This window comes from Staurois parvus, unplaced genomic scaffold, assembly GCF_062004578.1.
Source record: "Staurois parvus isolate SC_StPar_1 unplaced genomic scaffold, SC_StPar_1.0 ptg000165l, whole genome shotgun sequence".
In the NCBI taxonomy this organism is placed as follows: domain Eukaryota; kingdom Metazoa; phylum Chordata; class Amphibia; order Anura; family Ranidae; genus Staurois; species Staurois parvus.
Window position 1 is genome coordinate 14,112,634 of NW_028317961.1, and position 25,332 is coordinate 14,137,965.

At 39.7% G+C, this 25,332-nt stretch overlaps 1 protein-coding gene across 1 annotated transcript in view; it reads right to left on the reverse strand.

Moving 5' to 3' along the window:
- Positions 1–25,332, reverse strand: part of ARFGEF3 (ARFGEF family member 3) — a 119,800-nt gene that overhangs the window by 70,500 nt on the left and 23,968 nt on the right. Inside the window, exons 5-10 of the mRNA XM_089676234.1 lie at positions 19,386–19,454; positions 13,708–13,830; positions 11,572–11,614; positions 7,169–7,253; positions 3,071–3,175; positions 2,562–2,886 (exon numbers count right to left, since the gene is read on the reverse strand). Of these exons, the coding sequence (XP_089532360.1) occupies positions 2,562–2,886; positions 3,071–3,175; positions 7,169–7,253; positions 11,572–11,614; positions 13,708–13,830; positions 19,386–19,454 (750 nt within the window). The remainder of the gene's footprint in view (positions 1–2,561; positions 2,887–3,070; positions 3,176–7,168; positions 7,254–11,571; positions 11,615–13,707; positions 13,831–19,385; positions 19,455–25,332) is intronic.

Here is a 25,332-nt window from a genome sequence, read left to right on the forward strand (position 1 = left end):
GCGCGCACAAGCAGGGTGCAGGGAGGCCATTTATAAACGGCCACCCGACCCTGCACTGCCACCGTCCAGCCGTTTATATACAACGGCCGGTCGGGAAATGGTTAAAAGGTTCTGTGCTATTCACAAGGTTTTTTTAATACAATAAAAATAAAAAAGGACTGGGTATATGTTATTTTCTTTTACCCAAAAATAAAGATCTTCAAAGACCTAGGGAAAGGCCTTCAGTTGGGTAGTGATTGCAAAACGACAGAGTGCATCTGATGTCAGATCAAAATGGTTAAAAAAAAAAAAAAAAAGGTCCATTTCTCACATGATACACTGATATTTTAAGGTTTGGAATAACATCTTGTTTAAGAGTAAAGGGTAAAACTCAGTTGTGATGAACAACTGTTGGAAAACCCTAAAGAGCCTGATAAATTCTGCATTTCCACTTAAAGATGTTACAATATTCAACCACAGTAAACAAAAGTGTAGTATGACAAGTAGCGATTAACGTGTATCTCTATGCCTTTCCTCATTCATCCTAAGTGAGGGCACTCTAATACAGGAGATGTGTTAGCTGGCCAGATCACCAGGTGAAAACAGAGGGGAAAAGTAAAAAAAACAGACCAGCTGTTTGTTTACACCTGACTGCCCTCCAATCCAATCTGCCCAAATGGAGGGGAACAGATCCCCTTCCATCCGTTTTTAGTGGATCGGATTAGAGGTAGGTGGGTGTAAACAGACAAGTCCGTTTACAACAGGCGCACCATAGAGGGTCCAATCAGGTCCAGGAAAAATGGACAGGGGCCTTAAACTGCTCACAGATTTTAGTGGTGTACCATGTGGAGGTATGATGTGAAGGGGGAGCTGGGGAACTTATGGGAACAGGATATGTAAGCTACCCAATCAATTTTGGAATTACTACACCCCCCCCCCCCCCCCAGCAGCAGCGGACTGTCAGACTGTCACAATCATGACTGATCAAAAACAGGAGCCATATCTGGTAACTAATGTGCTTGGATTATCAAACATTCCAGGGAACAAGTCAAATTACTGTACTTTCAGCGCTGGTAAAATGCAACTCCAGTCAAAATGCTTTCTTTTTGAATTAAGTGGGGAAAGGGTTAAACCTGGCGGAGTTTTTTTTTGCTGTCTGTGTAGATAAATTCCGAATGTGTAAACTTTATCTTTCATTGCCACCTGATGCACGTTTCCCTAGATGGGGCAAAAATGACCGTATCAACCCAAAACATTTCTAAGGATGTGGTTTCAAAGTGAGTTAAAGGATGCTACTTTATTTTCAGACTTAGAATCTACAGTAGTAGACATGTATGCCTCTGCTGAACATCTCATTGAAGAGCAAAGGACAACAAGCAAGACTGTGAATGTTACTTGAGGAATAGATCCTCCTGATGATAAAGCCTCCTACAGACAGCCAGACCACTGAAGAGTGGCTTGGGTGACACAGTGTCATGAAGCCCAGAAGCTGTGGCTGGAATAAAAGGCAATTAAAATGCCTAAAGCAGAGAGGGGAAGGGAAGCAATTGATATTTGCAAGCAAGCCATGGCAAGAAGTATGCCCCCCCCCCAAAAAATAATTAGTAAAGCAGAAGGTTACCTTTAAAATGCATCTGTTCCCAGACTACGGATATTAAACCCTTTATACACTCATTGGACACTTTCTTATTAGGTACACCTGGTCAACTGCTTGATAACACAAATTGCTAATCAGCCAATCACATGGCAGCAACTCAGTGCATTTAGGCATCTAGATGTGGTGAAGTTGACTTACTGAAGTTCAAACCGAGCATCAAACTGGGGAAGAAAGGGGATTTTAGTGACTCTGAACGTGGCATGGTTGTTGGTGCCAGACGGGCTGGTCTGAGTATTTCAAAAACTGCTGATCTACTGGGATTTTCACACACAACCATCTCTAGGGTTTACAGGGAATGGTCAGAAAAAGAGAAACTATCCAGTGAGCAGCAGTTTTTTGGGCGAAAATGCCTTGTTGATGTCAGAGATCAGAGGAGAATGGGCAGAGAGGTTTGGGAGGCAACAGTAACTCATATCAATATGGACCAAAATCTCTGAGGAATGTTTCCAACACCTTGTTGGATCTATGCCATGAAGAATTAAGGCAGTTCTGAAGGCAAAAGGGAGTCCAACCCGCTACTAGCAAGGTGTACCTAATAACATGGCCGATGCTTGTATATTCTTAACAAGCAGTAACATTCTGCCAGGATTCTGCTGCATTAAAATTTAATACGATTTCAAAGCCGCTCTTTGATTTAAACATACATTTCCCCACAATGCCCTTAGCTACAAAGGTAAATTAGGGCTTGTTTTAAAGTACTTTTACTCTGTGAATAGAATATGTAAATACTTTAGTGTGCATAGCCTGGCCATGCTTTATTTTAAGTTTCATGTGTGCCTAGGGCAGAACTATTTCTGGAGCCTTTGAAGATAAAAGGTATCAGTGGGAAAGTCAATCTGCTGGTGTCCACACAACTAAAATGTCACTTTGAGTTTGCCTGTTAACCGACAGAAAATATTGAACAGATCTTGAGGGTTTCACTAACCTCTTTCATAATTTTAATGGCTTCAACACGATTTTGTGGAGGAGCATACAGCAGAATGCGATGGTACAGCGACTGCAAGACTGGCCTCATAGACTCAACTGAGCCCATAAGTCGAACTAGCTCTGCCGCAATGTAATAAATAGTCCTGGCAACTGGGCCACTGAGAGCCGGAGCTGTAGAAGAACATGCTGATCCACGACCCTGATCTGCTACACCTGTTGAGTGGCAGTCAGAGTCCACACAGATGTTATTATGTGCAGAAGTTATAGTTTTGTCATGGACTGGGTTTCCAAGGATCACCACAAGAGCAGGGCATAGCTGCTTCCTGCAAAGATATAAAGCAAAAAAGTAAAACACCCTTAAAAAAAAAACAAAAAGGACGAATAAAGGGGAATTATTATATATTAATTATTAAATATGAAGACAGGTTGAACAAAAACAAAAAGTAGTAATCAGAACAACAATCATTACCCGAAACACAATAACTTCATGTTAATACTGCTACTTACCATATAAGGTCCATAAAACCTTTGTGAACATTCAAAGCAGGAGATGAACTGCTGAGCATTGATAGTATACATTCCAGGTACAGAAGCTGCAATGGGTGATTTTCACTGTAAAATAAAACAGAAAACAGAAATGATCACTTGGAAAGGTTTTGTATTACAACAAAATAAGACAATTCTCTGGGAGCCCATTCATACCTACACATGCACAATTAACACTTTACCGTGCACTGTAATGCATGTTAACTCCTAGTCCACTCCCTGGTCATCTTTTGCCTCAACTACTGCAACCCCCTTCTCATTGGATTACCTTTACATAGGCTATCCCCCTTCAGTCCATCATGAAGGCTGCTGCCAGACTCATCCACCTTACCAACTGTACAGTGTCTGAAACCCCTCTCTGCCAATCCCTCCATTGCCTGCCACTCACCCAACAAATTCAATTCAAAATACTAATAACTTATAAAGACTTGCACAACTTGGCCCCCAGATACATCACTAACATAATCTCAAAATACCAACCAAATCTTTCTCTTTGTTCCTCCCAAGATCTCCTGCTCTCCAACTCCCTTGTCATCTCCTCCCATGCTCACCTCTAGGATTTCTCCTGAGCCTCTCCCATCCTCTGGAACTGCCTACCCCAATCTGCCCAGTTTTCTCCTACTCTGTCCCTGAAAACTTTTCTCTTCAGAAAAGCCTATCCTGCCTCCACCTAACTGTACTTTTATTTTCTCCTTCAGCTTATTCCCCACAGTTATTACCCTTTGTATCACTTCTCCCTCCCCTTTTAGAATGTAACGTCTAACAAGCAGGCCTGATTCATCCTGTATTGAATTTGCCCTCACATTGTAAAGTGCTACGCAAACTGTTGGTCATATGTTGTGTCTGCTTATTCATTTGTTATGGGCCATGATGTTCAAAGACCATTTAAAACAAATGTACTTGACCCATTTTTGCCTAAAGCAACATACAACCTATTATTGCGGTACGTTAAAGGATCACATATGTTTATTGCGCTGACATTTTGGGGGCCCACAAATGGGATTCCCTCTATAACACACACGCCATGAGTGTTTTAATGTTTGTAGTAGCTCCCATACATAGGTGGGGATCCACCCTAAATATCCAGTCAATTAGTACCAAAAAACAGAGACATGACCATATGAAATTGGAGAGTAAGTGTCAAATAGTTTTAAAAAGCTACAGAAGTTTAAAACAGGACACATATGAAAGTGGTTCAGGTCTTTTACATCTAAAAGGTTGCGTTCTCTTCCTGAAAGCTTGTCCTAAAAAAATCTTTATTTGCACTAGCTATTAAAGCAACAGAGAGAGTCTACATGACTGGTCAATGGCAACCTCCATGTTTTTTTCAGGAAAGGCTTCCCTTTGTTGAGCAGTGGGTTCTCTTCAGATGCTTCTGAAACATACATTATGGGGGTTGATTTACAAAAAATCGGGTGCAGCTCTGCATAGAAACCAATTCACATCCAGGATTTTTTTTTGGCATAGCTAAATTGAACAAGCTGAAGATAGAAGTTGATTGGCGATCATGCAAAACTGCACCAAATTTTGCATTCTGCAGTTTTAGTAAATCAACTCCATGGAGTCTAGGATTACAGAATGGCCCAGAAATCCAATTTCCTATTTGTGCGTTTTTGCTGTTCTTCCCAGGTCAAATTTCAGGCGCCCTCTGCATGAGGAGTTTAAAGTGGTTGTAAAGACTCAAGGTAAAAAACCTTCTGCGTGCAGCGTTGCCCCCAGTCCCCACCAAGTCCTCATGCACACTGGACGTTTGAGAATGCTGGTAACATTAGCTGTGTAAAGTCACGTTAAAAATGTGAGTTTTTCAGCTTTTTTAAGCGTTTTTGCATTCGTGTTTAGTGGCATTTTCTTGCATTTTTCAGCTTTTTTTTATAAAGAAAAAATTTTTGGGTAAAAAAAAAAAGTCCAAAAATGCTGGTTTGCGGCATTTTACCGTGTTTTTCAGCATTAGAGTAAAAAACTCCTCTAGACACCCACTAGTCCTGGGGTTTTTTCCCGGCCAAGAAACGTTGATTACAGTCTATGTGTGCATGGACACATAGGATAACATGCTGGGGGGTTTACTAGCTGTAGAAAAAAAAAAATGTCAAAAGCCAAAAACAGCAGCTGTAAAAATGTCCAGTGTGCATGAGGACTAATACTCACCTGAGCCCCATCGCGATCCAGCGATGTACAGAAGAGCCTCGGCTCCCGCTGCTGTCAATCACAGCCAGTGAGCTGTGTGTGAATGGACACACAGAGCAGCAGCTCAGAAGTGAGTCTCCTTTGGTGCCCCCATAGCAAGCTACTTGCTGTGGGGGCACTCAAGAGGGAGGGGCACGGAGCAACGGCAGGGGATTTGAGAAGAGGAGGATTGGGTTGCTCTGTGCAAAATCACTGCACAGAGTAGGTAAATATGATACGCTTGTTATTTTAAAACAAGAAAAATGCCTTTAATAACACTTTAATTATTGTTGACAAACTCTTAAATGCTCATCTTCTAATAAATTGTAATGTAATGTCATTGTAATGTGATTAACATTTGCTGAGCCAACAAGGCATATGAACGTCCAAAGGTGTTAAAATGGATGACTTCATATTGTAAGATATCTAAATGCAAATTCTGATATCCACCCGTAATTCAAATTTGTTTGTGAAAGTTGTAAAAGCTACACTATGCACCCTGGAAGCAACAACCTCAGCTGCTATATTACATCATATTAGGTGGTGCAGACATACAGGTTTGACAGAAGTGCAGTGAAAATACTAATCGGTTTGCACAGGCCACTAACTGGTGAGATGAGTGGGGCATATGACCCTCGCTAATGGAAATGCTGCATAATGTCAACTGCTGATATGAGAGCCACTCCCACTTATTTCAGGCAGAGAAGGAGCCATTTGTGCAAATAGATGAGATAGAGTTGTCACTGGTTGCAGGATAGGAAGTGTGACATCCCCATTACAATACAGACAGAACCAGGTTAACTCTAAACAAAGCATTATTTACACCAGTGTGCGCCTCTTAGGACAGCTCTCAAAGTAGATTTATTACAACATTGCTTACTTTTCTTCAATATATGAAACAAAGAGTTAGGCCCCTTTTACACGGGCAGTTGTTCTGCCGCTTGTAAATGCAGGTTTTTTATTATGAAATTCCAACACTCCTGGCACACAGATCACTTGCGTTTGTACATTGCGTTTATCTGCATTTACATGCGGCTGCGTTTAGCTGCGGTAGTAAATTCTTGCCTTTTCTTAATGCAACGGTTTACTTATTTTTTTCTTTGTACTGTGATTAACTGCGTTTATGTACAAATAGCTGCGGTACATCATTACTGCACAGTCAACTTTTTCCTAAACACATAAAACAGTATGTTACGAAAACGTTGCTAAACGCAGTGTGTGAATGGAGCCATAGGGATGCATTGTCTGCATTTAGCTGCGGTAAGTTCCTCAGCTAAAAGCTGAAATCTAACCGCCTGTGTGAAAGGGGCCCAAATGTGCTTTAAAAGTACACACACCCTTTATGTTTGTTCACACTGCTGTACAAAAACAGCAGTAATGATGTGCAGGAATAAGCGAAACTAAATATTGCTGCCACCTTAAGAGATTCAAATATTCATTTGGACATTAGAACACGAATGCAAATGATTTGCATGTTCTCCCTGTGCCTGCGTGGGTTTCCTCCGGGTACTCCGGTTTCCTCCTACACTCCAAAGACATGCTGGTAGGTTAATTGGCTCCTGTCTAAATTGGCCCTAATGTGTGTATGTATAGATGCGAGTTAGGGACCTTAGATTGTACGCTCCTTGAGGGTAAGGGACTGATGTGAATGTAAAATGTATATGTAAAGCGCTGCGTAAATTTACGGCGCTATACAAGTACCTGAAATAAATAAATAAAAAACTACTATTAAACACATAGCACCTAGCAGGATAAGATCTCTCATTTCCTATGCAACTGCAAATACAAGGACTATACTTAAATTTATCTATGATAAACTTAATAAGTAAAAAACTTTTACGTCAATAGACAGTCAAACCCTTTCCCTGTTTATTTTAGAAGTCCCACAATACTTACTTAACAACAGCCTGCAGTTTGTCACAGAGGACAGTGAGCACAGATACAACATCATCACACAGCGACTCCACGGATGGACCAGATTCTATTAATAGATGAAATGGAAAGAGTACATTAGATTAGACACAAATGCAAAATGCAGACATAACAGGGCCGGATCTAACTTGTCTGATGTGGGGGTGCAGTAAAAAATGTCAGGGTGGCAGAGGATGAGAGATCAGCAGAGCAATGTAAAGGGGTCAGCAAGGCAGACAATAGGGTCAGCAGTTTGTTGGCCAGTGTACAAGGGCTATTAGTTTTTAGGACAGCATATAGGGGTCAGCAGGAGGGTGCACCGGAATTAGTAAGGCATTGTACTGGGGATCAGTAGGGCAGAGGACAGGGGTCACTGTGGCAGGACAGAGGACAAGAGTAGTCACTGCTGGCAAGAGAGTAGACATGCTTCAATAATGGCAGGAGAGAGGGCAGGAGTCAGTGATGGCAGGAGAGAGGTAAGGGGTCACCGCTGGCAGGAGAGAGGGCAGGGGTCACCGCTGGAAGTTATAGAGATTTTTTTTAAAGAAATATTGTCAATATCTAGGCTTACATATTTTGTGGTGTTTTTTTTTGTTTATTTATTCCTCTTACTGTAGAGCACAATGTAATAAATCTTTTAAATGTGGACACTCAAAACTTGATGAAGTGCAAACCGAGTATCAGAATGGGGAAGAAAGGCATGGTTGTTGATGCCAGATGGCTGGTCTGAGTATTTCAAAAACTGCTGATCTACTGAGATATTTACACACAGCCATCTCTAGGGTTTACAGAGAATGGTCCAAAAAAGAGAAAATATCCAGTGACTGGCAGTTGGGTGGACAAAAATGCCTAGTTGATGTCAGAGGAGAATGGGCAGACTGGTTGAAGATGATAGAAAGTCAACAGTAACATCTCTCTGAGGAATGTTTCAAACTCCTTGTTGAATCTTGTTGAAATTAACACAGTTCTAAAGGCAAAATGGGGTCCAACCCGGAACTAGCAAGGTGGTGTACCTAATAAACTGGCCGGTGAGTGTAAATAGAGATTTCTGAAAAAACATTTGTGCTTTGGCAATCACAAAAGTAATGAATCAACAGCATATCATAGCCATCAATCAAAATGGTTCTTCACATCACTCATGCCAGTTTGAGCATGATCGGAAGTGACATCACTAGGTTTCACCAGACATGGTGCATCACAGGTCACGTGACTTCTTCAGGTTGACTTCGCGTGACTTCTTTACCCTGAAGAAGTCACGTGACCTGTGAAGCAACTTCGCACAGAGCCTAGTGATGTCACTTCCGGTCTTTCTCAAACTGGCATGAGTGATGTGAGGAACCATTTTGATTGATAGCGATGATATGCTTTTGATTCATTACTTTTATGAGTGCATTTTTTACTTGAATAAAGTGTTCATATTTTATGGGGTTGCACTATGATCTATTCCCTTTATATTTGATCATATACACCTTAATTCCACTGGATATCTGAGAGCATGTTCCCTTAAAGGGTCAGAACTAACAAATTAGCTACTAAGGACTGGCAGTGGATAAGGAGAATCTGCTTTCATCCCTAAGTGTGTATGACCTATCAGTTAGGTCAGGGAAGAAGGTGAGTGCATGGTGCACCTACCTGGTGATGGGAAACACCACAATATAGTCGGCACGGAGGAGTAATGCATAAATGTTCACCATAATTCAGAGTCACATATAATTTGTTTAATGTGAGTGGATATTGTAGCACATTTAATTTTTGGTTATACAAAATGGTGTTGCACTATAGTATGTTTTTGTTTTATTTTGCACGGATCTGGAGTTTAAAGAAGCATACTACGTGGAAGGGACACGTCACAGATCAGAAATTTTGGAGTCACATTTTCCTTATAAAGCATGTTTATGGCCTTTTATAATTTCTAGGTCAATGGTCAAGATGAGCAGGGAGTGGGGCCACAAGTCAAGCACGGTGTTGATTATGGCTGGATGTTAATGAAACATATACTGGATTGGACATTTATTATTTGTTACTTTTTTTGGACTGTCACTTTATGCTTTCAAAGCTTATGGTTCTATTTATGAGGAGATAGCGCACCACATTTTTTTCATTTATTTATTTTGAGTGTGAGTACACCAGAGGAGTGAGTGCAGCAATCTTCTTCCCTGATATTATTACTATAGTTGGAACAAAGCAGCGCATAGGTCTTTACCATTTGCACTTTCTAATCTATATTACATATCAGCATGCAGTCCATTTTGGCTACTTGATAAATATGTGCATATATGCTGCATTAAAATCAGTAGAGCTAAACTAGTCTAAACCACCCTAATCTGCAGAACATTCTGAACACTCCATAAAGGAAGTAGGACATTTTACGTCCTACTCTCAAACTCCTCCGCCTCTGATACTTCTAAAGGGAACAAGCTTTGGCCCTATAGAATACATTGTACTTCAGAAATAAAGATGATCTGGAAGGTGAAAGTCTTGTTGCGCATACAGAATGGGGGCAGAGAGGGATAAGACAGCCATATAGAAGTAGAATATATAAATTCAATTGTCAAAAAAACTATATACAAAGTGATAAACAACCCCAGAGAGGCTATGTTAGGATCTGCCATGGCATGGACTTACAGAGAACAGTTTTGTCAGGAATCTGGATTCTCTGGAGTGTAGCCAGGGAAGGAGTGGGTGGGTTCCCTGGACATTACACTGCAACAGTCCACCACATGATTTTCATCCTAATGAAAGATCCAGGTGAATTGTTCAAAAGGACCGGGGAGAGAGATCGGAAAATGTGTGCTTCTGTCTGCAAAGTTAACAGACTGGTGGATACATGTCAACAGTGTGAAGTTGTACTGAGCATGTAAAAAAAAAAAAAAAAAAAAAAACACACAACAACAACACCTTTGTTGTGCTGGATAAATGTATGTGTTAACAGACATTTATCACATAGTTAGTGTGACTTTGCTAGGGCTACATAACCCAGAATAATAGTGAGCTTTAAAGTCCTGATTTTGATACTTCATTTTGGGCATTTCTAATGGGAGACCCATATGTGCAGGTTTAAATGTTCTAGTATAGCATAAACAAAACTATAGCTTACGCTGCGCTAAAAAATAAAATAATATCACAAACATAACCCATAATTCATATGAAAGAAATCCACACCAATTCATGCTAACTTCCCAGTTCACAGTTAATTGTTAACTTTGTGAGATTTAAACAAACCACTTTAATAACTTAGGCTAGTCAACAGTAAGAAAACTGGTATTTTGTATAGTTACTCACAGTACCTAATATAATGTAGCACAAAATATCCAACAACATCCAAAGTCCAAAAACAATAAATCAGAAGCTGTCTTTTATAGCTCGGATTCCTCTAAATCAATAAAAGGTGACATATTTGAGATCATTAATATGTGATACTATACATTAAGACTGTCAAAACTGTCTTATTAAATGACCCACCTGATGTTCACTGTGTGACAGGGAAACAATCTGCCTTCTATATATACAAATTTATTTATGTTAAAGAACAAAATATAAAATTTTTTATCCATGAATGAGTGGATTTTCTAGGGTTAATGCTATAGCTACACAAATATTATCCACTGATTTACTATATTTCTGCCGTTTTATTTTCCAAACTATTGCACCCATCATCTTTTACAGGCAAGAAGCATTCAAAAGCACACTAGAATAGTTTTGCTGATTGATGTGCATTAGACGCCAACTTGGCTTAAGTTTTTTCAGCTTGGTAGAGTATTCAACGCAAAAACCAGGATGCTGACCCCACCCTATAACACATCATTAGAAAACTTCAAAAATAGCAATCACCTAGCAGAACTGTCACAGCAATTGCACAGAGAATTCAAAGTCACAGAATAATGAATGTAGGAGTTTGTTGGATCGAATCGGAATTAGATAAATCTTGAACATTACAAAATTCATTTAGATTTCTAAACCGTGTTAATTAACATAGCACTGCTTTGTTTTATTACTACACACAGCACGTTGTAAGAAGGTAAACATTGATATTGAGTGAATCTCTGGTTTCCCTTTTAGATATGTGTGCAGAATGGACTTAGGCAATGTTTTGTAAATAGAACTGAACTCTATTGTACAGTTACTTCCAGTTTTAAATAGGCCTGAAATCCATTAAATGTTATGAATGGGGAAAAAAGTAGATCCCAGCTGAAAATATAAAGCTATAAAGCCTTTGACTAATCTAATAAAACAGAGCTCAGTTTAAAAAGGTTGATATTAGTAAAAAAAAAAAAAAACTATCAGGTCACACAGCCAGAGAGAATTAATCTCCTCTACTCTTAGCCTACTTTCCTTTTAATATAGAATACTAAAGTAACTGACCCACATAAAAGACAACTGCAAAATACCTTGGCTCCTGAATTCCAGTAATGCTTCCTGGATTTCAGTATTCTATTGAGAAAAAAAAAAAAAGGAAGATATATATCAATCACAAATGATAGAATTTCAGTATTCTGTTGAGATATTACAAATATTACCCTAATATCCTAACCCTCTTGTATTGAACTGTATTGTTGCTGTACTGTTTCCCTTTATATTGTAAAGCGCTGAGCAAACTGTTGGCGCTATATAAATCATGTATAATAATAATAAAACCCCAATTCCAAAAATGTTGGGAGGCTGTGTAAAATATACATAAAAACAGAATGCAATGATTTGCAAATCTCATATACCCATATTTTATTCACAATAGAAAACATATCAAATGTTTAACCAGTTGTCGCCCGGCCTATAGCCAGATGGCGGCCGGGCAACAGCTCATTCCTCCAGGTGGACGCAATATGGCTTCCTTTCACGAACGCACATTGCGCATGCCCGGAGGGCTGTGCTGCGGCACGATCTGTCACCGGCTGTGTACCTTCGGAAACGGCCGATGACAGATCTGTGTACCGGCCCCGTTGCTAGTACCATGTGACCTGCTGTGACCAATCACAGCAGGTCACATGACAGTTTTATACAATGGATGGCTTCCTTTCATGCCATCCATTGTATACAAGTGTGTCTAGCTGTGAATGGTCACAGCAATCACATGCACAAGCTGGGCCAATCACAGCCCAGCTGTGTCATGTGATTAGCCGTGGCCAAATCACAGCTAAGCACAAAGAAAAAAACCCCTGAATGAATCGATTTCATTCAGGTAAATGCTTACTTATAGCAAAGTATTTCTTTACTATAAGCAAATTGTGTAAAAAAAAAAAAAAAAATACTGATCACTTCCCCAAAGTAGTACAATGTTACTATGGTAACAGACTACTTTGGTCATAGTGAAATATGAACAAAAAAATCTTTAAAAGAGAAAAAAAAAATGTAATAAAAAATGAAAAATAATAAAAAAAAATTTAAAAAAAATCTTTTTTTTTTTGTACCGTGACCAGTCAGTGTCCCTGATCCCCGCCATGCCAGTTATATGCTGACGCTGTACTGCACTGGTGACTGTATGTTAAAAAAAAAAAAATTGTGAAAATCATTTTTTTAATTTCTTAGTTTTCTGAAAAAATTACAAAAAAATTACAACTTCAAAAAACTCGCCTTTATAAAAAACATCGGACTGTCTACTTTGCAAAAAGGGGTCATTTGGGGGATATCTGTACTGTTCTGACATTCTTGGACCTCAACAAATTAGATTGGCTGTCAGTACTTCAGGATTGATCAATTTTCAGATATATCCCATAGTTTGCAAACGCTATAAACATTCGATATAGTTTCTATTTTCTATTGTGAACAAAATAGGTGTTTATGAAATATGCAAATGATTGCATCCTGTTTTCATGTAGATTTTCGAAAAACATCAACATTTTTGGAATTGGAAACAAGTAACACAATAAATATATCCTGTTCATTAGACATTGAGGTGCTGTATCCTTTCTTTCTTGTGGGTTTTTTGTAGGTTGTAAACAACAACTAAAAATGCAAAAGCTGCTCCCTATGTGTTGATAGGATGATTATTAGTTATTTGTACTGTTTAAAATGCAGCAACCTCGCTTGAAGTCCAGCTCTAGGCAATTTTTATATATTTTAACTAGTCTCTTTGAAAAAAAAAAAAAAAAAAACATTGCAATACTCGCCACCATTCCAGTGCTGTCCCCCACAGTAATCCCATTCAGCCACTAGATGTCCTAACCTCATTCAAGCATGGTATACCGAATTTGTACATTTCTAGCATAGTTTCATATTCTGTATGCCTTAGCAGTCTTATGTTAGGTACTGATGTCTTTCATCTTCATTAAATGTGCATGTAACTTTAGGTGTGCTGGCCCTGTTTCTACTATTTAAAACTTAAAATTGTAGTAGACTACTACAAGTACAGAACCCAGTTGACCAGCATAACACTTGAAGAAAGAGTTCAGCAAAAGGCAGCATTTTGATATTTTTGCCATGACAATTTTCCCTTAATAAGTATCTTGTTTTTTGACATTTTTACACAATGGTGTCCAAGCCATGACTTTATAAGAAAAGATGACAAAAAAATTGAAATGAATTCTCACCGGGCTGTCTTGCTTCTGCCGTAACTGTAATGTCAGGTCACTTAACATTTGACTGAGTGTGGCTCTCACAGCTGTGTTAATACTTCGCTGATGACAGCTTGAAACATAGGTTTCAATACAAAGCTGGGCAGAAGACAGAAAAGACATAACTCAACCAAACAAAGAACCCAAGTGTGACCCAAGTTTACACTAAATGAATACAACTTTTGCACACCTATATATAATTGCAATACAAGGACTAAAAAAAATTAAACAAAAAGAGAAATGGGTGCCAAATACCCAATGAAGAAGTTTTCCCTATCATTCCATAGATAAATGGAAAGCAATGGATAACAAACCCTCAATAAGTTAATTTTTTATGCTATTGTATAAAAAAGTGTGTATGTAAAGTAAAGTGGTGACATTATATTGTGTATAAACCAGTGGTCTCCAATCTGGCCTCAGGGACCAGATGCAGCCTTTTTGCATACCTTTAGCTGGCCCTTGAGGCACTATTTTCACACTGACACCAATGATAGAGTACTATTCCTCCCAATGATAATAGTGATGGAGCACTGTTCTTCCCATTGACACCAATAATGGAGCAATATTTCTTCCACTTACACCAATGATAAAGTAGTATTCCTCCCACAGAAACCAATGATAAGACACTATTCCTCCTACAGACACCAATCATGGGACACTATTCCTCCCACTGACACAAAATGATGGGACACTATTCCTCCCACTGCAAGTGTACAATCTAAACGCATGCGTTCCTGCGTTAAAAATGGCTGTGTGTATAAGTGGGTGCTGCAGCGATCGTCGGCTGGAACCAAACAGAATCAGCAAGGGAGAATGTCACCAGCACACCAAGGATCACCAATATGGGTCCAAATGTTTTAATGAACAATCACATAGTTACAGCAAGGCAACGTTTCGGAGTCTTGCAGGACCCCTTCATCAGGCACGTGATGGATGAAGGGGTCCTGCGAGACTCCGAAACATTGCCTTGCTGTAACTAAGTGATTGTTAATTAAAACTTTTGGACCCATATTGGTGATTCTCGGTGTGTTAGTGACATTCTCCCTTTCTATTCCTCCCATTGACACCAATGATGGGACACTATTCCTTCCACTGACACCAATGATGGGACACTATTCCTTCCACTGACACCAATGATGGGACACTATTCCTCCCACTGACACCAATGATGGGGCACTATTCCTCCCACCGACACCAATGATGGGGCACTATTCTTCCCACGGGCACCAATGATGGGGCACTATCCTTCCCACTGACACCAATGATGGGGCAATATTCCTTCCACTGACACAAATGATGGGGCACGATTCCTCCCACTGACACCATTAATGAGGCAGCATACCTCCCACTGACACCATCAATGGGGAACTATTCTTCCCACTGATACTATCAATGGGGAACTATTCCTCCCACTGATAGCAATTATGAGGCATTGTTTACTCCCACTGGCCCTCCTAAAGCTTGAAGGGCAGTATACTGGCCCTTTGTTTGGAGACTCCTGGTATAAACAATGCTATACATATAACAAAGTATACACATCAGATCCAGTATAAAGAAAAGTGGCACATACACGGAGAAGTCTTTGTCTAAAAAAGGAGGGATGTTTCAGGATGCAAGCCCCCTTTTAAGCAGAAACCTACTGCTCTGTCTCGGGTGAAGGGGAATTGCACCACAAAACTTCCCTATTTTGAGACCTTACACCCCCCCCCCCCCTCTCCATCCACCATCCTTTTATCTGGGGTAGCACTGCTTGTTTCTTTGTGGCATTTTAACTTGTGAAACAACACACGTGCATTAAACACAATGCACATGAATGTCAAAGTGTGAATGGGCCCTTAGGAATGTGAACATTTATGCTCATTGGTTCAAATCACAATATTCTAAGCCATATTAGGACCAGGAAAATTAGAATATGCCTTGTGTAATACTTCACCCTACCAGGGGCATCACCAAGGGGGGCAAAGAGTTTGTGCCCACAAGCTCCAGTGATGGAAATTTGACCTGTATGCAGATTTGCGGTTTCAATGCAATAAAGGGAAAAAACTGCTGCACCTGAATTTTGACCTTCTAGACATTTTAAAGCCAACTCCAGCTGCAGGTATGCAGCAATTAAAGGCCTCATTCACATTTTTTGTAAACTTGAGTGAAAATTCACTGCAATGATTCAACCACATGGAAAACAAAATCCTGTTTATTTCATTTGCACATTATTGGGTATTCAAAGTAAACACGGCTATAGTTTGAGTGAAGATTTTCATCCTCCTTAGTAAATCAGGCTCAATATATACACAAAAACACATTAAATAAGATCATTTTTTTTACATTTCTGTCCCTTATTGGCCAAAAGTATATATAATATCTAGTCCTATGTTGGATGCTTCCTAACCCTAACTTAGAGGTCCAAACTGCACAACCCCCCCCCCCTTTCCTCCACTGCAGCCAATCCAACAACAGCTAGAAAGGAGACAGCTGCTTCTTAAGGGAATCTTGCCTCGGTTCAGAGCACTTTTCCCCCCTCCCTCAGAGCACTTTTCCCCCCTACCTCAGCATTCCCCTTGCCATTACATGCCTCAAGAAAGTGCTCTAAGCTGAGACAAGCTGCAGTTATGAAGCTGCTGTCTCCTTACCAGCTGTTGTCGGATTGGCTGCGGCTGGAGGGTAGGGAGTGCAGGACCTCATAGCTAGGGTTAGAAAGCACCTAGCAACATGGGATGAAGTACTACATGTACTTTGACCCATAAAAGGGAAAGAACTGTAAAAATAATAATGAAAGATCTCCTTTAAATACTATTAAGCAATATAAATAAGTAAATAAAAACCATGTGGCATTTCAACACATGATACCTCTAGGAGAGCAGTGGGCTGCAGAGGACCAGGGAAAATACGACCACATAGAACAAACAGGATTTGTGCAATGGAAGCTCTTATTTCATGCAACTGAGGAGATCCTGATTTATGGCATGCCAAACACAACTACAGATGGAAAAGTAAAAAGACAAGGGATAAAAGCATAGCACAACAGACAAGACAAAGACGGGATGTACTTATAAGGGTTCAAGTGAACTTATACAAAGACTTCTTGGTACAAATCATTTAATATAAAAGGTGCAAAATAAATAAGATTATGCAAAATAAAGACTGGTCACTTAGAAAATAAGATAATACAGAGCAGCAATTTGGTTATAGCTATAGATAATCTATACAGCATAATGTGGCCATATATACTCTATACACTTAAAACCTTTAAACACATCCCGTAGAAACCTTTAATTCTATTGTAGGAGGCAAATCTTTCTAGTATAAAAAGGACATTTCTAGATAATAGAATATTTATGCACAAATACACTACCTAAATGTACATTTTACTCATACTTTGCTTGCGTAAGCAAATTCATATTTTTCTCTTATTGACAATATATTAAAATGTTCTACAACACAAATATCACACAGTAATAGGTAATAACAGTCATTCCTAAAATTTGGGGTACTTTCCCAAATGAACAAATACCTTTATGGGAACTAAAATATTTCCTTTAGATACTACTAAGGCATTTGATAGTATTGAATGATCCTGTTTATGGGTAGTGATAGAAAAGTTTCATTTTGGCCTTAGAAAATTGAAATCTGTTCAAATACTGCATCAGGATTCTTGTTTTCAGAGTAAATCACAGTGCCCTTTGTCTCCTCTATTTTTTAATTATAAACCACTAGCCACGACAATTAATCCGGGCTTACTGTAGATGGTTCAAATCTGCTGAATGCTGAACAGGCCGAGATTCGAACCATGTATAGGCAGGCTGAATGTACCCAAGTTGATCAAAATCGATCAACTTGGGTACAACCAGCCTGCAAAATTTACATACTATTATTGCTAGCGGCTGTTATAGCCGCTAGCAATAATCACTGTCTTCTCCCGGTGCAGATGGCTGCCCCGCCTGTCTTAGATGTTTTGTACATTATAGCATTACAACAGGGCTATATGTAAAAAAATTAGCATTGTATGCGGTTGACATGCTCTTTTCTTTTTAGGAGACACTGGTCATTCCTTGGAAAATGTTATGACTAGAATATATACCGTACCTCTGGCCATTTCCCAGGGTTGCCAATTAAATTACAGTAGGTCTGCATTATTGTCTATGGAATTGAAGTCAACTTTACCTTAGATGGTAGATCTGAACTCATAAATGATTTGGATGTACTTCACAAATGCTCTGGTATGTGCAGAGCACTTATGGAAAAATTAATGCTATGTATAGAAAAAGGTTGTGTATAGAAACATTACAATGCTCAATAAATGAGGGAGGTATAGCCACCCATAATCCATGGATTTATTGTTTAGCTGCACAAGTGCAACATTTATGGTCAGGATAAGAGGATTCACTCTTTGGGGCTGATTTACTAAAAGCAGGTAGGCTGTTCCCTTTGTTCAGTGACTTCCATCACTGAACAAAAATACGGTTTTGTTTTTTGTTTTATTTTCCTTGCAAGCGATTGAGTATCTGTTGCAAAGTGAATTTCACCACATTCATTAAGGTAACAGAAAATTCCCTTGGAAAGTAAGCAGCCTATTTGCCTTTTGTAAATCAACCTCTATATCAGTTATTAAGTGTGTGTGGGAGAGGTGGTGCTTTTGAAAGCTTTGGAGAAAGAGGATTTTAATACCGAGAGACATTTTGCTGTACTTACATCTGCAGCATCAGGTTTTACACCACTCCTGGATGCATGTAAATTTCACAACTTGACTGTCAGCTTTCAGACTCCCCTCCATGTTTTCTGGGCTCCACTGTCCCATCTGAGAACCTGGAACTGGCATAGCAGGTGTCACAGATTGGGGAAAGGGAGAAAAGAAAAATGTCCATTAGCTTATCTTCCCTAGCGATTGAGAAACCGGAAGTGAAGTGCATTGGACCACTTACAGTTTCAGTGGTCTAATAGACACCAATCTGCGCACACCAATGTGAGAGCAATAATTCTAAGGCCATCATTTACAATTAATTCTGAACTGATGACCTGTAAAGTCTTTTATAGCATTGTCTGAAAAATGTTGTGTTTGTTGCCGTTTCATGGGCGCACACAATTTTAGGGTTTGACATGTTTGGTTTCTATTTACTCGGCGCAACCTCATTGTTTATATTTTACTTTAAAAAATGGGGTAATCTAAACTAATATCATTTGACATAAAAAAAATTTGAACTATCACCATTTTATTCTTCAGGGTCAGTTTTCAGAAAATATGTTTGGAGGTTTTCATGAATTTTCAGGCCTAAAATGTGCATCTTAACATGTATGCATATAATGCAAAACTGGCTCTGGCAGCATGGGGGTTAAAGACAGCTTGTATTTAAAATCATTCTTATTTTCATGGCCTCCTATAATAGAATTGATTAGCAACGCATACAGATGAGTGCTGGGTTAATTGAAAGAGCTTAAAGCAGAACTCCAGGCAAAACATATTTTATGGATTGAATGAGCAATCATCTAATGTAACAGTAGATGGGGAGATATAACCCCCACAGACAGCAAAAATAAATAACTTTTGTCAGAAGTTCAACTTTAGGAGTTCATATTAATGCATTATTAGAGCAGATGAAGGTAAAAATTGAAGACAACACTTGCACACTAACTGAAATGGCATGCTTAAACCTAAAACATACCTCTGCAATCTTCAGGACTGAACTCCCATTCAGATCAAAGGTTGATGTATAGGTTATGCACAGGAGAACCTGCAAATGGGTAGGACAAACAATTTAAAAAATGTAAACACTTACCAAAAACATAAGTGATCCTTGGGCTTTCACTCCACCCAATTTAGAACTAAAAGGACATTCAGAGAGCAATGTTATCAGAAGGGTGAACATTTGTGCATAAGACACCCCCCATGTCTTTCAAATGAAAAAGTTGAAATTTGACATCCCACTCCCAAGCCATGGGCATTAATATGGAGTTACACTCCCCACCTCCTTTATACGCCAACCTTCTGGGAAATATTCCCAAAAGATTTTATATTGTAATGATAGCAATTGTGCTCAATTAGCCAAACAAAATAATTTGTGAAGTCGGAGTTGAATTTGGTTGCTCAATGAAAGAAGGATGCAGGAGTGAGCATTGGATAGTTACTTTGGGGAAGATTTCAGGATGCAGATGTCAACCACATCAGTGACACCATGTTACTAGGACAGCGAGAGAGGAGAAACACTAAAATAAAGATATCTTTACAGAATAGGGTAAAGCTATAAATCCCATAAATGTTTTATTATGGTCGGTGTCCCTGTTGGGGATTCACCCTCTCTTAAGCTGGTAATACTCTAGTAGAATTGTATTTGAAATTTTTCATTTTAAGAACAATTTGTTTTTCTAATCATTAGTGGGGTCAGATCAGTGCTAGTTTTCAACCATAATACGAGAGGATGAAAAAGGAGCAGGATGAAACGTTTTTCTCAAATGAACAAATTTCAGCTTTTTTTCTGTTTAGGAAATTACATTCACTCCAAAATCAAATGTGAAAAGTAAACAAAATTTTGCAGCAATTTTGAACAACATTCGTACAAATAATTTTCATACTGCTGTTCATACTAATATATTTGTATGAACATTCGCTTGAAATTCTACTAGTGTAAAGCCAGCTTAACTGTCGTACACTTTAAATCGATCCCGTTACTTTGCTCTGCACAGGCAGGATGGACTTAGCAGTGAAGAACTGTTGATTATATATATATTAATTCTCTCCATTTGCCCAAGGTTGCTTGCATAGTTCAAGAATTCATAACCCAATCACTGAAAATCTCATATCAGCTTTAATATGTTGTTATAAATTAAAAAACACAAAAAACAAAAACAATAAAAACACCACACACACTCTCTGAGCTACCTTAGCTGAACAGTGATTGTATATTATTATATATATATATATATATATATATATATATATATTTTACAGACACACACATAGATACATACACATATACTGTATATGACCGCACATATATTGAAAAATGGGGGTGACTCAAATTGTCTAAAGCCCACTAAGTTGAAACATAAGGATGTAAATATGAATGCAAATATAGACATAAAAATTATCAAGTAGGTTAAAAAAGTTGAGTAAGGAGGCAAGGTCAAGCCTCTGAAAAAGAGTCCCCATCGGCTACAGAGTCCCAGGGTCTGACAGGTCATTTGACAGCTTCTGACAGCTCTCTCGTGACAGCTCCCAGATTAAAGTCCAGATTACTGCACCACTTCCCACAGAGGCTCGGATATCCAGCGGTACCCACCTGGATTGAACTCTCTCACGATCGTCCCACCTCAAGTTACTATATCCCTGTCAATTCGAACATTTGTGAGTGCATTTTAATTGTATATTGAGGTTCTTCTTAAACTGAGCTACACTATCGGAGGCTTGGCAATTTTTTTTTCCCCATTTCCTTCTGTTATAATTTCAATTTGAAATGTGCACCTTTTCTTAAAATATTCCTCCCACATGGTCTTCGGACTCTCCCATTCTTACCGGGATCCTGGGACCACGACCACTGGCTTAAAGTGGTAGTAGAGTCCCGTTTTTTGGGGGGTTTTTTAAACCTACAGGTAAGCCTATAATAAGACGTACCTGTAGGTACAATAAATATATCTCTTAAACTTGCACCGTTTAGGAGATATTTACTTTAGTAGCGCCAGTGATGCCACCAACACATACACACTGTGCTCTCAATGGACGGCGCATCGTGGCCGATACTCCCACACACTGTGTTCTCCATTGAAAGAGCCATGGTCGATACTCCCGCAAATGCAGGGGAGTGACATTATCACAACTGGGCCAGTCAAACGGCCACAGCTAGCAAACCTGGAAGGAAGACCAGGTGAAGATGGAAACCCCAGGGCGCTGTGACAGCGCCCTGCTGGAGGGCTTCGTTTTCAGGCAAGTTTTTTACAATGTGCTAGTATGCGATGCATACATGCACACTATGCTCTTAACTTGCAGGGAGAAGATTTTTCACTACTGCTTTAAAGCGGAGTTCCACTTACTCTGTAAAAAAATAAAAGTGAGCAGCTACAAAAACTGTAGCTGCTGACTTTTAAAAAACAGTCACTCACCTGTCGGACAATCCCGCGGTGCCCCCGCTGCAGCCCGATTCACATCTTCAGTGTGGGCACCCGGCTGTGACAGCTTGTAGCTTCACAGCCGGGTGCCAACCGCACATGCATGAGTAGCACTGCGCTTCCTGAATGGCCCCATCATCTTCTGGGTCCTGTCACATGTCCCACAAGTCTATGGGGAGGGAGGGTAGGAGGACAACTTCCGCTTCCGATTGCCTAGGCGATCGCAGCGCAAGTGGGAGCGGGTACCTGTCAATTTCGGGTACCCGCTCCGCAAAGGTGCCATTCCTGAACTCCACTTTAAGGATGGAGAGTGGTGTGAGAGTGTGACATATCCATGCCTTAATCTCACATGTAAAAGAAACAGGAAAAAAAGTTTAAAATAATTAAATTGATAATAAAATGTGTGTATGTATGTATGTATGTATGTATATATATAAAATTACATTGCCCCAACCCCCTGAGTGAGCACTGGTATGCGTATGTAAACCGCGGTCGCACCACATGTGCAATTATTGCTGCATCACAATAATTCTAGCACAAGAGCTCCTGAGTAACTGGATAATCTGATGAGCTGTAAAGGCTGTTAAAATTTCACCTATGGAGATCTTTGGGTACCATAGTTTTTATGCAATATCACGGGTGCATGCAAATTTTAAGACTTGGCATTTTGATATTTCTTTACTCAATGCAAAAAAAAAAAAGATAGATATTGTGTGTTTACACTAAAATTAATTTTATTATATTGTTACCTAAAAATTTGCGATTACTAACAGTTGTGCAAATATCATGTGTTTATTCTGCAGGGCCTCTGCCTTCATATAATTTAGAATGTTCTGGGGGGGTTAAGTATTTTTTGGCCAAAAATGAAGATTTTTACATGTGTGTGCAAAACATTTAAAAAAGAAAAAAAAAAAAATGTGCTCTCGATTTACAATTCACAAAGGCTGCTGTGTCATCGATATGCATGTTATATTTATCAATCTTGAATAAAGCCTTATAAAACAAAACAAAAGGCAATGGTTTATGATGTGCAGTGTTTGTGCAAACTAAACATCATTCAGGAAGGGGCTACATCTACTATAATACACCTGGCTAATAATGCTTGCATAATTTATCTCCAGTACTAGATTGCAGAGAGTAGAATACAGGCAGTGTTCCAGCAGACCCAAGCTCATCTTTTTTTTTTTTTTTACAAAAGTAAGCTTAATCCTGTTTGGTTGTACAGGGACATCAGCCCAGGTTTAGCATACCAGATGGCAATGAGCCAACAGGTTATTCTGGTTCCTAAGCACACTTTAACTATTGACTTTCCAAGAGGAGACATTTGTTTAAACTCAATTATCTGATCAGAAAAGTAAGCACTACTTTCCAGTCTCTCCAGTTCACACAGCATTTATAGCAAGTAAATGATGTGTATGTGCTGAAGGCAAACAAAATCTTCCATTTAGCACATAAGCATGTATATTCAATTTCAAAAAGATCTTTAAACATTTTTTAACACAGCCCAAAATTGCAAAGGGACTAGGATTTATTTCTCTTTTAGGATTGTGTTATCACTAAGCCAGCATGTCAATGCAGGAAAAAGATTTTGACCCAAGAACAGGAGTTCAATTCGAATATGTGCATTTTTTCTATAAAATGTACTTATTACACTTTCACTTGCCCTCCTAAAGAGTAAACCATGTGAAACAAGCTCCTGCCTGCAGTAACAGCAGTCAGCTCCTTTCAATTTTGATCAGTTGGCACTGGGATGTATAGCCACCTGATCACTTTTATGGTGACTGGTGCATACTGTTCAACATTCCCCCCATATTCCACCCCAGGAGGTTCCCAGGCTTTTCCACTCCACCCGGGAGCACAACATCTACTGTTAAGATGGTGGAAACTTTGGTTTTCCTAACTCCTCTGCAGCAACGTGAATTTGAAGTACTCAGTTCAGAGAACTTCTGATGCAGAGCTGTCAAAATCACAGCTGTTGAAATCCTGTGCTCAGTCAGATGGAGCAGAGGGCAGGGGAGACTGTAAGGGTCTAATAGACTCCCTGATAGCTTGTTAGCCCCTTGTTAAAAAAAAATAAAAATTAAAATAGCTAAAAAAAAAATCCTTAGTTAGACTTATCAGTGACGGTATTTCTAGGAGCCCTTCAGGACAGCACCTGGAGAGAGCGCAGCTACACCCATAACACAGGAAACACCGCATCTTAAAAGTCCGCCTCTTCCACCATGTCCTCAGTTATAGCCGAGTAACCTCTGACATGCTGGGGGTTAGAGACTGCTGTCCTGAAGGGCTCCTAGAAATACCATCACCGGTATGTCTAACTAAGGATTTCTCCCCTCGCCCTTCAGGACAGCACCTGTAGAAGATAACGGAGTACCTTACCCATAGGGTGGGGCCACCGCTTGCAGGAGCTTCCTGCCAAAAGACTGGTTTGTCACGGCCAACAAATCCACTTTATAATGCCGTAAAAATGTGGAGAAACTGGACCATGTAGCCGCTTTGCAAATCTGTTTTGGAAATGCACCAGCCTTTTCAGCCCAAGAGGCCACCATCGATCTTGTAGAGAGTGTGCTGCAACCTCCACTGGAGGTACCTTGTCTAGTGTCCCGTAGGTTTCTTTGATGGCCTGTCTGAGCCATCTGCCCAGAGTACTTTTGGAGGTTCTCTCTCCCTTGCGATTTCCTGCAAAGAGTGTAAATAAGGAGTTCAACTTTCTAAACCCTTTAGACACCTCCAAAAATCTCAGACATTTTCTCACGTCTAGCATATGGAAAGCCTCTTCCCCCGGATTAGCTGGAGCTGTACAGAAGGTAGGCAATACTATTTCCTGCGTACAATGAAAGGATGAAGAGATCTTTGGGAGAAATCCTGGATCCGTTCTAAGGACCACCCGGTCCGGAAAAATAACTAAAAAAGGTTTAGAAATTGACAGCGCCTGGATCTCACTAATAATTCGAGCTGATGTAATAGCAATTAGAAACTAAATTTCGCACCGACGCCTCCTCCAGGGGCTCAGACGGTTTCTTTGAGAGGCCCTGTAAAACTAAAGACAGATCCCATTTTGGAAAAACTAACTGGAACTGGCCTGGTCCTGGCCAAAGCTTTAAAAAAACCTAAATTAGCACCTCTCCAGGAAAGCAGATAAAGCTGCTACTTGAGATTTAAGGGTGAGTGCAGCTAGGCCAATCTCCATTCCTTCATGGAGAAATTCCAGGACTGACATGACTGTTCACCTGGAAACTCTTCTCTGAACACCAGGAATTATTTCTCCATACTTTCAGATATATTGCTCTAGTCACTTATTTCCTGCTTGAGTGTAAGGTGGTGATAAGCTTCTCTGACAGCCCCTTTCGTCTTAAGAGTTCTTCAAGAACCACGCTGTTAGGTTGAATCGCTCCACTTCTGGATGCAGCACTGGCCCCTGGACTAGCAAATCCTTTCTGACCGGCAGTATCCAGGGAGGTTTGGAGGATAGGTTCTGAAGTGTCGAGAACCAAGGCCTTTTTGGCCAGT